The sequence below is a fragment of the Asparagus officinalis genome, chromosome 4 (genome assembly GCF_001876935.1).
Source record: "Asparagus officinalis chromosome 4, Aspof.V1, whole genome shotgun sequence".
In the NCBI taxonomy this organism is placed as follows: Eukaryota; Viridiplantae; Streptophyta; class Magnoliopsida; order Asparagales; family Asparagaceae; genus Asparagus; species Asparagus officinalis.
The window spans coordinates 29,546,113-29,562,046 of record NC_033797.1 but is presented as its reverse complement, the minus strand read 5'-3'; the positions used below and the strand labels follow the sequence as shown (position 1 = coordinate 29,562,046).

At 37.0% G+C, this 15,934-nt stretch overlaps 1 protein-coding gene across 2 annotated transcripts; it reads left to right on the top strand.

The window, feature by feature from the left end:
* Positions 258–10,041, top strand: LOC109837074 (polyadenylate-binding protein-interacting protein 11-like). Of its 2 annotated transcripts, none has more exons than XM_020405160.1 (10): positions 258–741; positions 846–956; positions 5,567–5,611; positions 5,702–5,774; positions 5,876–5,988; positions 6,133–6,192; positions 6,279–6,326; positions 6,433–6,501; positions 9,503–9,564; positions 9,682–10,041. In XM_020405160.1, the coding sequence occupies exons 1-10, from the start codon at positions 433–435 to the stop codon at positions 9,737–9,739; spliced, it is 948 nt and encodes a 315-aa protein (XP_020260749.1). In that variant the 5' UTR covers positions 258–432; the 3' UTR covers positions 9,740–10,041. The 2 variants fall into 2 exon arrangements, with proteins under 2 accessions (XP_020260749.1, XP_020260750.1); XM_020405161.1 differs by having other exon boundaries at positions 622–733.

Genomic DNA, 15,934 nt, shown 5'->3' with positions numbered 1-15,934 from the left:
TGACGGACTAAGATAATGTAAAGATTTGAGGGACTAATATGCAAACTACTATATATCGAAAAATGCCTCAATTTCAGTGGATCTGCGGGATTTCTACGTCCTCCGAGATCAATCCACGTACGCAACAATCCGTGCCCTGCGCACGATCAATGACAGTGCCGTGTCAATCAAGGCGGTCCATTGGACCGGATCCGGTCGGTCCAAACGGGTCCGTGCCCATCTCCGCATTCCCCCGTCTTTTTCTTCTTCTTCCTTACTTACTCACACCAGAAACACGGGGAAAAAAAAGAGAGAAAATACTACGAAAAATAATAATATAATAAGACCAGCTCTCTTTCTCTCTATCTATTTCATTATTTGTTCTTTAATCCTCTTTTGATCGAGACAATCAAACCACTTCATTGATCGCAACTAACGATTGATCGGATCGCCATGGCCGTCATCGAAAACACAGATGGATCCGATCTAGGGATCAACGTGGGATCCACAGATCAGGGATCGCCGGCGGCGGCCGATGATCGACCCAACGGCGGGATCGACGAGAAGAGGAACTTGATAAGCGAAGAGGAGGTCAAGCGAGAGGTGAAAAAGCTGCAGGAGCTGCTCTCGAAGCTCAATCCCATGGCGGAGGAGTTCGTGCCGCCGTCGCTGGTCTCCAACGGCGGCGGATCTTACCCGAATGGCTTTGTGATGCAGAATGGGTTCCCCAATGGTGGGATCGGTAGGATCGGCGGTAGGCGGGTAGAATTTTTTGTTCATTTTTTTTTTGTGGATTTATTTTGTTTGTTTCATGGGAATTTGGTGGAAAATTGTGGTTTTGAAATAGGATCTTTGCTTTGATTCAGAGAAGGAATGGTTATGGCCAGGCGAAGCGGCGAATAAACAATCGGACGAATATGGCGCAGCGAGAAGAAGTGATTAGGAGGACAATCTATGTGTCCGACATTGATCAACTGGTAATTATTGCTAATTAAGTTACGTGATTGAAAAAGCTCACGTAATTATTGCTAATTAAGTTACGTGATTGAAAAAGCTCACAATTTGAGTCATTTTTGTTGTGCTTCCGCCACTTTGGCCACGAGTCTATAGTTTTCAATCAAATTAGAAATTAATTAAACAATTTTCTTCAATTATGACTTCTTAAAATTATAATTAGAAAGTCTTTCATGAATCATAATTGGTTTTAATTATAAAGTGAAGTCCATAATTTAATTAGATTGGCAATACTGCTTTTGGGTAGTTTTAAGGTGTCAAGAGTGGTGGGCTGAAAGGTTGACCCAAAAATCAAGACTCGCTTCTTTTGATACATAATTTATGCCGAAAAAGTGGTGTTGTATATTTGACTTGAATGGAATTAGCATCAATAAGGTTGATTTTGGTTTAATGTTAGATTATTTGCAGTTAACAAATTACAGTCTTTTGGCAAACTATAGCGAACTCAATTGCTTATAGTTATACACTTATACTTGACACATTTTGGAGAGACTACCATCCCATAATGCAACATTAAGTGATTGATGATAGAAGTTTGCCATATAGTTAGCTTGGAATAAGTTTGGATTCACATCCTTAGAAGAAGAGGAAGTTGTTTCTAGGATCTTTATATGAAAATGTAGGGACTGACAATAAGGAGTTGTTTTACGACTGTTGGCTCGTACTGGGAGTTTAGTCTTTGGATTCCCATCCTTTTTTTTTTTCAAAAAAGGGGCTCCATAGAGCTTTAAATGAAAATGCAGAATTGTAAATTTATCCTTGTCTACCTGGATCTTTATTTTAAGATCAATATTCCATGTCTACCTGGATCTTATTTTAAAGTCAATGTTTGATTGATAGTTTTAAGATCTCCAACTCGAAAGGTTGAGTAACATTGTTTGAACTTTTTTGCTTTAAATAATGAATACTTACCTAGGAAGGTTCGATAATAAATCCTATGGAAAGAGGTTTGAGATATTGTACAAGCTCACATTGGCCCACCGAAGAACTCATTTTGAAATAATGGAACAAGAACATAGGCGGATCAAAGGAATCATTTTTGCATTTGCTATTATCAAGATTAGTGAAGGTAGGGGTATCGAGAATAGCCTTTTTGATAAAATGTTGCAGTTGAATAGACTAGAGTGTTTGAGAGGTACATGGAATTTTATTTCAGATAAAGTAAAATCTATAAATCATGATAATGTTGCAAAAATTGGTCGATGGTATGAACGGCGATATCTCATATCCTTTGGTGAGAAAGTATGTTTAAGAGGTAATAATTTATGAATTTTCAGAGAAAAAGGTAAAGAATAGTGACTATGAATTATGCAATCCTTTTTTGTAGATATGTTTTATATTATTATATTATAGTGCAATTCTTGGTGATTGTGGTCAGGGGCGGATCCACATTCGGAGGAAGTGGTGTCATCTGACATCACTTCCTCCAAGGGTTTCCTTGTGTGCCTTATTGGTTAAGTTGAGATTTTTCAAAGCTCTAGTGCATATAACATGCTGCCGATGTAACCATACCATCATGATAAGTTTCCATCACCCTATGGGATCATCAGTTACATGTACAATGTTTCTGGTAGTATTACTAACAATGCGAACATGCAGTTTTTTTTAACTAATAAAATTCGTTGGAGATCAGTTTTAAAGCTTTTTAATTATTAATTACGTGGACACCACTTTCCAGAATTCCTAGATCTGCCAGACTGCCACTCAGACTGCCACTGATTGTGGTGAGTGCCATCTGAGTAGCTACAGTCGGCTTATCGGTTGTCGGATCATGAACATTGAAATTTGAGTGGTAATGATGTGTACAGTGGAGATTGACGAGCGTAGCATGGGGATGAAGACTAATAAAAGGTAATTTGCCTAAATCATGGGTCCTGAAGTATCAATATGAAGCTATAATCCTGTAAAGGTTGAGTTGTGACGACGGTAACTTATGAGGGTGATGCACTTTTGGCACATAAAGTGTAAAGGAAACGATCTTCAAATGCTTAGGCTATGACTTGAACTTTTAGAACTATAACTTATAATTTTTAACTCTTCCTCTTGGCTCCTTTGCTTGGGAAGGAGAAAATTCGTTTTTTCCCCCTATCTGCACTTTAAGCCTTCAGCTGGAACCTCAAACAAGGAGGAAGGGAGGGTGAAAAAGGGTTTTTCCTTTCTGCACTTTCAGCCTTAAGCTGGCACCTCGATCAAGAATCTCTTTGGAGATGCCATGTTGCTCCTGTGTCAGTGACGGCTCTGTTGTGGTAAGACTTGATCTCTTATTTACAAAAAGTGACAGCAGGATGCCTTCTGAGACCAAATGTCCCAAGTCTTTATTTGAGACCATTGATAAGCTTATCAAGAGAGCATCAGAAAGTCCTTTAGGGAGCACTATTTTTACAAACCTTAACCTGAACAGTCCAGAAAAAAGGTAATAGTCCAGCCTTATTAGTTGCTGACATTCATTAATTGGTCAATGCATAACTTTTTTAAGGCATGCTATCCTAAATTTTAGTTTTGAAAAGCTGAAATTCAGTATGGAAATGGGAATACACATGAAGGCTGTCATGGTTACTGCAATCACAAGCATTTTGATATTATTGGTGTTAGAATATTATTTTGTTATTTTATAAATAACTTTTAATGCTGGTAATGTTTTCCTAACCAGCATACAAACCTCAGTGACTCATCTAGAACTCATTCCAACCTGAAGAAAACAAGAAAATGCATCAAATAATTTTGATATTTGTCTATCAATTGCATTTAGGCTTTTACAGTAAAAAGAGCAATATAACTACTTGAATACTGTTGTCTTCATCCATGTTGCCTTGCCGTGTTGTGAACCCGCTGACAGAATTGTTGTGAAGTGTAAACACTCTCAGAACTGGGATCATAGATATACAACTGGAAATGGGTAATTAACATAAGGATTAGGATCATCACTATGGGCTCGGTTACCACCGTTTGACCAGAGTCTCGACTATCGGGATTAGAGATGCCATCATCAGAGACGTGGTCACCATTATAGGAAATGGGAGGCGCAGTCGTCGGAGATTGGGACATCATCCAGTGAATGAGGGAATGAGGAAATTCAGTGCTTGATATCATTGATGGTTGAATGACATGTCAGCCAGGGTCATAATTAGGATTTCTAGGTGGTACATAAATACTTGATACAATGTGTTTTAATCATCATAGCTTCCTATGGATCCAAATTACCAAGTATCTGAATAAACAAAATAATTGAGATTTCATACTTGAAAATATAGTAGGGTAAAGTCACTTCCCACAGAAACTCCCTAAGGCCAGTCATTGTGTTTCATATTTGCAATGCTGTGATCTGCTAGGAAAAGTTCCTCATTCCTATTAAACATGACATACAGTTTTACTTGAATTGATTTTAAAACTGGATGATATCATCTTCACTGACTTAGCTTGTCTAGTCACAGCTGCTACCTGCAAGATGAAAATATCACATTAGTGTAAGTAGCTGTTAATTAAGTTGGTTTTGATGCTCAGCATGCAGCATAAAATGCAAATCACATGCTTCTGCGGAGCTTATCATACTAGCATGGAGCTTAGCTTTGTTAATGACTGTATTCATGCTTGAGCCAGCTTCCTGCTTTTACACTTTTATCAATTTACCTATATCATCAATCCTACTGTTTTGCCCTTGTAATGATTCAGTTGGAAATCAGTTCAGAGGTATTCTAGTAGCATAAACACTTTAAAAAATGATGCTTATCGTGTCGACCATGTGTCAAAACACGTGTCAAGCACGTTTTGGACACATGTCAGGAAACAGATTTCAGATGCATAAACTGAACATGATACATCTGTGTCGTGTACTTGTTAGAGTTTTTCATGTGTCTGGATATTGTGTCATATCCATCCCCAATTTCTATACCCATGCAACATAGGGTTATGATTATCCACAAGTTGCACTGGACAATTTGAGTGCTGGATATCTTGAGTTGTTAGCAAGACCTCTCTCAACAGAACCATAAGGCTCTCAATGGTCTGGTACTCCTTTTGGATGACTATGATATTGTGGATGTCACGCCTCGGGCCCGCGGGCCTGTTGGTGCGTGCAGGCCGTGAGACCCACCCAGTGTAACGTGTTATTTGGCTCAATCCACTGCCAAAATCGACTAGCCGGTGTTACACTTGAGTCTTGGGCTTACCTATTTAAGCCACACAATTTCACCCTAAATTCCCGATGTGGGACTAAAGTTGGGGTCTCACAGTGGACATTATCGTGATTTAAAAGTTGATTGACATATTGATCAAAAGATTTAAAACTCATAGTTTCATTATACTTTTTCTCTCTTCTTATCCAACTTTAGATATGTGATTTCTGCTTTCAGCAGAATGGATTGGTGGCACCAGTTTATGATAGAATGGTATGGAGGCCCTAAAGAAGAGCAGCTTGTCACTGTTTATTTATTTGACTTATTATAACATTTTTCTTTTGGCAAATGGACTTTTATTTGTGTTGTTCTTCAGCTGTTGGTATCTGATATTAAATTGGAGAGAATGTTCTCTCTATAAATTTTGATGTTACCAATCAACTTATCTATTGCTTTGTCAGGTCACTGAAGAAGAGCTAGCAGCCCTTTTCATAAACTGTGGACAGGTGAATTACTGTTTAATCTATTCTCTTTCATCTTGGTTTTATTTGATTTCTGATGGAACAACTTCCTTATGCTCTGTATATGGACTGCAGGTTGTAGACTGTCGTGTATGTGGTGATCCAAACTCTGTTCTTCGTTTTGCTTTTATTGAGTTCACTGATGAGGGTACCTTTCTGCAACTATCTCTCTATTTATATTTCATGTATTACTGGTCCATTTGTGTTTTGTTGGTACTGTATTCAGTATCACGAGTTATACAATTGCAGAAGGTGCAAAGGCAGCTCTAAGCCTGTCAGGAACAATGCTTGGGTTTTATCCTGTAAAAGTGCTTCCTTCAAAGACTGCGATTGCGCCTGTTGACCCAAAATTTCTGCCGAGGGTAAGAAATTTTGGAAGTCCTTCATCTGGGTATTATGTAGCTAGAATTACTCAATAACATAAACAAGCATGTTGTATATGCATTACATTTGTCATTGCATGTATTATTGTTTTCTAATGAGGCGAATTCTTACCCTTGCTTCAGTCTGAGGATGAACGTGAAATGTGTTCACGGACTATCTATTGTACAAATATTGATAAGAAGGTAAAAATTTTAAATACTTAGTACTCTGAAATTCTGTAGGGTGGACAGTGTAAAATCCACAAGCTTTTAAACATTGTTTGGTGCAGGTCACACAAGCTGATGTGAAACTGTTTTTTGAATCAATATGTGGACCGGTTAGTTTTCTGATACTATTGTTTAATAGCTCTTTTGCCTATTTTTAAAACTAAACAACTACTCTGTCCTGCACAAATCTATTATACGCCTTATTTTGTACACCAGGTCTACCGCATGAGAATGCTTGGAGATTATCATCACTCCACTCGCATATCCTTTGTTGAGTTTGCAAGGGTTGGTATTTCTACCTCTTGCCTATAATTATTGACATCTAGCTGTATTATCTTGCTTTAGACAATTTTTTTTATTTTATTTTTGGTAATGTTGAGAGTATCTACATGAACCCACAATTTTTAGCTGAAATTTTGGTTGCAGTGGTTAAGTGGGAGGCAAATACTTGCATTTTGCGGACACCTGCAAATGGTTGTAGCATATACACAGTGCTTGTTTTCTAAGTATATGGTTTAGATATTAATTCATATTGACTGGTTTAGATTTTTAATTCGGAATGTGTGTCAAAGTTTGAAATGGGAGTATTCTCAAACACTAAATTGGAAAGCTAATTGTGACCTGTGTCAACTAGATTGTGGGAGACAATTTTATTTTATTTTTTTTAATGAACAAAGCAGTCACAAAATAGATGTACCAAAATGAATGCAAAATAAAATATTGTGTTAATTGCACAAAACCCCTAAAGTTTGGGTTTTTTTCCCACCTCATTGAACTTTATTTATCTGACATAACCCCCTTAACTCTGAGGAATCTCACAAAACCCCCTTAACTCTGAGGAATCTCACAAAACTCCCTTGAACTTCAGGCTTTTCTCATTGGATCCACATACATGTAATTTGCAAATAAATATTATTTCCTTGAGATGGAAAAACACACAAAAATTTGGGGAGGGGTATGTTTCCTGTAAATTACAAATGACAAATTTTGGAAGTTTTCTCTCAAGGAACTTCAGTTTTGCAAGAAAAACACACACAAATTTGGGGAGGGGTATGTTTCCTGTAAATTACAAATGACAAATTTTGGAAGTTTTCTCTCAAGGAACTTCAGTTTTGCAAATTACAGGTAGGCGGTCGAGTGAGAACAGGTGAAAGATCCGTGCGTAAACAAACTTCAAGGTGCTTATGTGAAATTAACCCTAAAATATTTGGACACTTGATGAATGGGTATAAAATATTGAAAATATTTGTATCTTGGTTTCTTTATATTTAAAGCAATTTGAATAATTGCCCAATGTTTGACTCCGAGTTCCAATTTTGAAAGCGCTACTTTGAAATTTGAAGTGGAGGTTTTCACACCCAACTATTTCCAAATTAGCTCNTCCTTAAGATTAAAAAACTAATGATTTGTTCTGATTCTAAAACCAGTTCAGATTTGAGATTCTAAGTGGAGAAACCATAGTTGCGTGATTCCGTAGACCCCGTAGAACGATCAAACGTTTCATGCAAACCAATTCTCAATACATTTGCAAACCGATTCCCTTTGATACATGAATTGGTTCCCCAAAATTGACGTACCGCTTACAAGTATGTGGGGCGCAAAGTCCTTTTAATTTTACATTTGCGAGACGCAATTCAATGTGCACAATCAAGTAAAAGGAGGCACACAACAGAATATACGAGAGTTAACAACTTTACTATAACATAATAACTTCATTAATAAAGCATGAAGTGAAACCATGATACTAACATGAACTGTGTGAAAACAAAACCAGGAAAAAAAACTCTATAACAAGGAAATATTGAAATTCAAAACTTGCTTTCTAGTTTCTACTTTTCTACTATACTTTGGAAAATGGTAAGCGCATGCAAAAGTTTTTATAAACGTACTACTGGCCAAACTTGCGTATCAAAGCAAGCTACTCCCATTGAATCCAAATTTTCTAAGCGGTAAATTGCGTACCTGATTCATTCCATGGCCCGCTACATACCATGTACTGTGTAACTCTAGGAGATTTTGGAATGGAGTTACATTTACATCTGCCTAGTGTTAAAATCTCTATAACAAATTCCCAATCCAAATTTTACCTAACCGTATAATGTGACCCACTAAAATGTGCTATTTGTCATGCCAATATGAAGTTCCTACATAAGGTATATTTTGCAATGAAATATGCTAACTGTGCTTAACATGTGCTTTATTTCATAAATAAATGCTGTGCCTCAATCTTTTTTGAGTTAGGAAATTTTTGTTCAGATACAACATTGAAGAACTATGTTAAAAAATATCCGTCGATAAACTTGGATGATGTTGGGTCAAGCAATAGACATTATGGCCTGTTAGAAGAATGTCAGTGTGTTACATATGAGATACAGATATAGGACCTAGGTTTCATGCATGCCAGTATGGCTTTACTATATTGCAGACCGACTTGCAAATACTGAGTTGCAACTAGGAAAAAGGAACAATGATGAAGAAGATCTTGATATGCACTAGGACAAGAATCCAATAAATGTAGGATTCAGGTGGCAAATGGACTTTGATTCAAATTGAAGAGGGTTTGGAATTTGCCTTGAAAAAAGGGTTTAGGAAACAGGCAAGAGAAGAAAAGCTTGCTATACTTTGCTTCAGGATAGCCGTGACACATTTTTCTTCAAATCTTAGCGTAGTCTAATCATAAATAGTCAGGGTTAATGGAGTTTGTTGTTATTGTAGTTGGGGTAGGGTTGTGGTGATGGTAGCGTGCAGGTGGTTTACGTGTACACTTGATATATGCTAGTACGGGCCATGTCTGTCTGCTCTTGTATGTCAAGTGCTAGTATCTACTTTGACGAATAAGATTAAACTCAAATCAGAACCGCACGCCATGCACATAATTACAGAGTTGCTTTTTGAGTGATGAAATCTCAGCGAGCAAACACTCAGATTTACACTTCTCAAAGCTGTGAAAATACGAGTGTGTACTGAGCTTCCGCATACCAGTGTGTACTGAGGCGAAGGTTTGAAACTATCATATTATTTTAGGTAGTTTCAACTGATGCTCCATTTTGTTATGGGGTGTCTGGGACGTTTGTGTTCTTCAGAGTGGTTTGTGATTGCAAGTGATAGAAAACTAGAAAATACGACCTTGAGCACAAAAGGTAGAAGTACAGCTGATTTTGAACAACTCATTGAGTTACTCTGTTTAGCATGGCTTGTTATAATAGTAAAATCTCATCGATATGAAGAAGTCTTTAGTGCCAGAATACATCAGGATGTGCTTCATAACTCACATCTCCTCTTGCAGGCAGAGAGTGCAATTGCTGCTCTCAACTGTAGCGGTGCTGTACTGGGGTCCTTGCCGTTGAGGTGACACCTTTAAAGAATACCTTTACATTCTTTAATAATCATCTTATGTTGGATTATTATTATTTCCATTGAGTTGTTTCTCAAGTGATTTTATTGTGATACTTTCTGTGTTTCCAGGGTAAGCCCCTCGAAGACTCCAGTTCGCCCTCGTGCACCTCGCCCATCCATGCAGTAGCTCGTGCATGTCTCATGAGGCGGAAACTGCTGGCAGCACTATTTATACATATATATACAGGTCGAAACATATTTAAGGATCATGTCTTCAGTTGTTTGATAGCATTTCTCTTTATCTATTTTCTTTCTTTTCTGTTCTGTATCTTTTGTGGGTCGCAAGAATTTTAGGAAGCAGTTGTCAGCATGTATCCTTGGTTGGGTCATCGAGGCTGAGGCTTATTTTTTCTGTTCAGGGTTAAGTTAAACTCTTAATCTTTTGTCAGTTTATGCAATAAGCGTAGTGGATTTTGTTTTCTTTTTCAATTCTAATTTGTTGGAATGCCATACAAAATATGCGTCCCTGCGCACCTGAGCTCTGAAAATCTTAAAGCTTGTTTGATTTGTGGAAAATTGAAATTGCAATTGTAATTGCAATTTGAAAACGCGCCATGTTGTTGTTTGTTCTGTGGTAATTACCACCATTTTACAACAGCAACTGTAAATTATCACCTTATGATGCTAATGATGGCCATAACTATCAACCATTATTATCGAAATGCCACCTCATAATGACTGTAATATTATGTAATCTGCAATTAAACTTCTCGGGAAATCTTAATTTTCTCTCTGTCATTCTTTTTGGGCTCTTGATGTTGATTAGTGCTGATGTTTCCGTTGCACGGTAAATTTGAGGTCAAACTTCTTATGTCATCCTGTTGAGTTGCAAAACTTGGCTCTACTAATTATTCCTATAAAGATGAAGGTATGTCAACTGTTATTTATTTAGTTTGGGTATTTAGGAGTCCCCATACGCTGGATTCTCTTTTTCTTGCGTCATTTATGAAGTTGACCTTCAGAGAGAAGATACAAATAAAATTAAATTGAAGATTTTGACTATGGATGCACCAATAATTTGAGCAGACGTTTATGACATGCATCAAATCTTAGCAGCCAGAAGAGGTCAGAGATCATTAAAGCTAATTCCTGTATCTTAAAACGTTGCTCTCCACGATAAACATTTTTTTTGCCGGGTTTGCTTCTTTGCTTGCGGTCGATATCACCAAGGTATGATTCAGTAATAAAACAAGAGGCCAAGTCATGAGATAATTTAAGCTCAAGATTGCAATATGTAAATTCCAAAGTGCATTTGTTATATTTGTAATTATTTTAGGAGGATAGGAGCCTCTCTGGTGGATTCCAATTATATCAATATATGACTATTTATATCTATATTAAAAAAAAACCAACTGAAGAAAATGATGCTTCTATTTTTGCTAGATTTGTTTTGCTATCCACATGTCAGCAACCGCATGCAATCCACATTAGTACATTACATTGTAATATACGCATTGTATTGTAATAATATAGTGACTAAAACAGCTATTATTCAAGTGGATCGTACGTAACACGAGCACTAACAAACAGGAAATGCTAATGCAGGTTTCATATAATCTGCACAGCCCCTGACAGCTGGGTCCCAAAGATGGGTCCCGGGAGTCTGGTGGAGTCTAAACGAGGAATGGTATTTTTGAACGGTTTGGCATTTGAAATTTTCAATACAATAAAACATAAAAATAAAAATAAAAATGCTTAACTTGACTTATCTCGTAAGAAATCGAGAGGAGCCGCATTCGGCGTTTTCAATGACATTTGCGTTTACCTCAGCACTCCCGAATACAAAGGGAAGCTGAGATCAAGAGATAGAGGTAACTTTTACCTATTATATTCCCACCATTTTATGGCTTCTCCCTTATATTGAAGGTCGTCTCTCTTTCTCTTTGTTCTTTTTCTCCCCCTCCTTTTCTGTCATTCGTAATGTTAAACGCATGGTTTTTTTAATAATAAATAATTACAAGTCCATCTTGAGTTGATATCACATCAAAAAGTAAAAAAGTCCTTTTGGTTGGGGGATTGTTGCCGTAGTAAACAGGGCAACACGCGTAATGCCCAGCTAAAGAAGGGCATGTCAACTGAGTTGTTTGATTGATAATTAAGGATTCTATCAGAACATCCCATAGAAAATAATGATCTATACCATTCAACGGTGGTTAGAGTGTTAATTTAAAAATTATAATTCTTTTATTTTTTATGTAGATCAGCCCACTTCTATAGGTACGAATCTGATAGAATCCTCAATGTTGATTGATTATCACATGTCATAGTTTTTATTGAAGGCAAAACTTTGTCGGTAATTGATCGACAACGATATTTATTCAGGAGGAACAACTTTATTTGATTGAACAGAATAAAAGAATAAAATCCATGTAGTCAACTCTAAACATTTGGAAGAAATACTTTAGTGTTGTTGTAACTTTAGTTGACTGAAGTACATGGATTGCCATAAGGCCTCGTTTGGTAGGCGGGAATGTGGTGGAATGGAATGACATTCTCACGTCTTATTCCTTCATACCAAACAAACCTATTTTTTAGATGTTGGAATGACCATTCCCAAGGAATGACCATTCCCACTTTCTGTGAGAATGAGCATTCTCAGTGAGAAGATAGGGAATGCTCATTCCCATTCAAGGGAGAATCAATTCAGTTAGGTATTTTTCAATTATACCCCTATTAATAATAAAAATAAACCAAGAAATAATGGTTCTTTGACTACGTATTAGAAAATGAGATTCCATTCTCACTTGTGAACTAGTGATACCAAACATGAGAATGGAAATGAGATTTTTATTCTAGCTTCATTCTACAAAAGTACCCAAACATGAGAATGGGAATGACCATTCCATTCCCACATACAATTCATTCTATTCCTTCTTTTATTTCATTCTCACTTCTGTCCATTCCTACATACCAAACGAGGCGTAAGGGATTCTTAAATCCAACTGTTTAGTGTCATCACACGCACCACGGACAGAGACTTGTTCAGTGTCATCAGTAACAATGGAACTTTGTAGTTAAAACCACGTGTCGTTGTCCGGCAATTTAACGTTACTACAACGATCAGATTGGACCGTCACTTACCATCATTTTCACCGGCTATGAAACAATTGGAAGTTAAGAAGGAAAAAAAAAATGACAGAAAGAAACGAATTGATCCGGATGCTTACTCGTAAAACATTCAAGCCTATGGAACTAATACGCATGCGGCCCTTATTTGTTTGAAATTTAAAAAAAAATCACAAATTTTGTAAAGAAATAATTACAATTAGTAAATAATCAATAAAACCTCTCCGTCAAATAACAATACAATATATATGTGATCCTTTGATAATGAGAATATTCTCGTCTTCTATTTTTTTATTACTACTGGCTTATTTGTTTCTACTAGTTTTTATGCACGTGGTTAAATATCATAATTATTTATTTTTAGTTTGTTTCCTTACTAAAATTTGTTCTTCGATTTCAATTTGATAGTTTTTACTCACTTATGTCTCTAAAATTTAATAATGTGATTATGTATATTCTTTAATGTCTGTTTGATTGGGTTACACTCAATTTTAAATTTCATATTGATAATTGAATTAGCACAAAACCAACATAAAGCCAATATGAATATTCATGTTATTTGGATCGACATGAAAGAAACTTTTACCTATAGAAGTATAGTGTTGTAAAAGTAAAAAATACTTGAAAAATAGCATTATAATAGTAAGAGGAATAATTAAAGCCAATAAGCGTAGACAATTGATTAGAAGTGGCTAAAATGGCACAAAAGAGAGTAAGAATTTTATTCCTAATTATTGATAGACTTCATTAAAAAACATAAACTAAATATTAATGCTAACTCTATTATAATTTTATATAATAAAACGTCCACAAAATAAGTATATAAAAATATTTTAAAATTCATGAAAACCTTTTCCAAATATTCCTAATTTTACTCAAAAAATTAGGCTATTCTATAAAATATTAAGAAAATATTCTTTTTTATTCTTTCTATTTTATTTTTTATTGAGCCGAGATCAAGCCTTCTTTACTTTTATCTTTTTCTAGGGTAATTTTTGAGTGATGTCTTCATCATTTATATTAATTGTGACATCAATGTGGACCTGGATTTCTTATGCTATTATCTTTTCTTGGGCTCATTTATCTTTTATCTTCTCATTTAACTTTACAAGTAATTTCAATGAGAACAAATGTTAATTTGACATATATGATAAATTTTATGTGTTTCTAATTCATTATTTAAGTTAAGTTAGGATTGACCTATTTTTTCTTTGCAATGAATTCTTGTATTGTGAACCTAATAAAAGTTTCAACTATGTCAAACAGTGTTACCTTTGCAATGTCCTAAGTCATCAGAGATTCTATAACATTTATCATTTGGACACTCGTTATTAACAACTATATCCACCTTCTTGTTGCGGCCTTTGCAAGCGTAAAACCACAGCTCAAGTCTACTATAACTGATAGTTATTTTTGTCTTGAATGTGCAATAGCGTATTTGTATATTGGTAAACTTTTTTCTTAAATTATGATAAGTAAGTATCATATGTATATATTTTATCCACTATAATGATTTTCCACCTTTTGTCTGACTTGTTAAGTAAGTATTATGTGGATACCTTTTGTCAATTATAGTGATTTTCTTCTTCTTGTCTAGTTTGTTATATCTTATAATATAGTTAATCAATAGCTTCACGTTAGTTTCTATTACAATATCATCTATGTTTAATTTGTTGCGCCTCGAGAAACCAAACCAATCGCCGAGAAAGATAAAGAACCAACCAAAAACAATAGCACAAACAATCAAACACCAGTTTTACGTGGTTCGGCAAGATGCCTACGTCCACGGGGCAAGGAGGGGGGAGTTTTCACTATTAGAAATCAAGAGGAACAAACTAGGGTTACAAATCTCTCATAAACCCTCAACAATCAACTCTCAATCTCTCCAATTGCTCCTAGAATAGAAGCCCAAAGAAAACTCTCTCAATCTGCTCAAATTCGTCCTTGCTCATAACCCTAAAAAACACCCAAAGGGTATTTATACAAATCCAAAACGAAACGGGTCTGAAAACAGACCCAACTCAAAACCGCAGCGGCGGTCGACCGGTACGGTCGACCGCGATCCATCGCGGTCGACCGGACCGGTCGACTGCCCTGCTGCTAGTTCCACAAATCTCCACCTCGGCGAAGATTCTACCAAAAACTGAGCCGACACCAACCAAACCAATACCTCAACTGTTGCATCCAGTACGCCATGGCAACAGACTCATGACAACGGACTCCAATCACAACAGGTCGAGACCCAAACGGGAGTGCGAACACTTAACCCCAAAACAACTGTGTCTACTCACCAAATCGGCTGTATCAGAAAACTGACTTCCTACGTATCCTCTCCAAGAAATCAAGCCTTTACGTAGTTCACCCAATGGCCTCCAAAGGCCCTCAATCCAATCTGCGGTTGATAGCATCATAAACGACCCCAATCTGAAAACAGTCCAACACCTCCACCTGAGATGAAACAATGGCCGTATCCAAAACATATCCATCAACTGCATCCAAATCAACTACCTCATCATCTGCACCCATAACTAAATGACTCCCACGCTGTGCCACCTCAGCTGGAATCCCAATCAATGCAGAATGACCTGGAGTATGTGGAGTAAGCTCCACCCAATGTAGAGTAGTATCATCCTCCACCTGCTGCTGTATCCCTCTAATCTGATCAATACTCTCCACCTGCCGAGAGTTCAAAGTGACAAACCTGCTCAGACCAAACTCAAAAGCTCCCCACTGATAGCCGAACGAGCCTCTGAATCCCAAATATGCAATCGAATCCAATCTCACATCCACGATGTGACCAAGTGCTGGGTAGCCCAATATCCGACGCCAACCAAAATTTAAAACAGCTCCACCAGATCTAACAACTCTATACGCAGCAGTCGGCAACCTCGTAAGATGACCCAAACCTGTCGAAGCCTGAATACCAGATCCACTGCTTGACAACCAATGCCGATCCTCCTCCAGAAAAGAACGGCTCACTAAATCCGTCATCTCATCACGTCGCCCCACTGTCTCCTCTCCTCTGAAGTCTCTCCAACTACCATGAGCTCGGCACCAATGCAAGAAAGGACTCCTACTTGAACAAGTACGACTGGTAACCTTTCTGCCCATACACCTCCTCCAACTGTTGCGGACTACTAGGTCTTTATACCAACGGGACTTGGTTGCAACCCAAATATGCCTAGTACAATCCCCAACATAGGAAACAAAATAACGATTACCTCCCACTAATGCATACATGGAAGGCCCCCCAATG

Coding starts and splice junctions, on each gene's coding strand:
- LOC109837074 (XM_020405160.1), top strand. CDS start 433: ATGGCCGTCATCGAAAACACAGATGGATCCGATCTAGGGATCAACGTG. Junction 742..845: donor GTAGGATCGGCGGTAGGCGG/GTAGAATTTTTT, acceptor GCTTTGATTCAG/AGAAGGAATGGTTATGGCCA. Junction 5,989..6,132: donor ACCCAAAATTTCTGCCGAGG/GTAAGAAATTTT, acceptor CCCTTGCTTCAG/TCTGAGGATGAACGTGAAAT.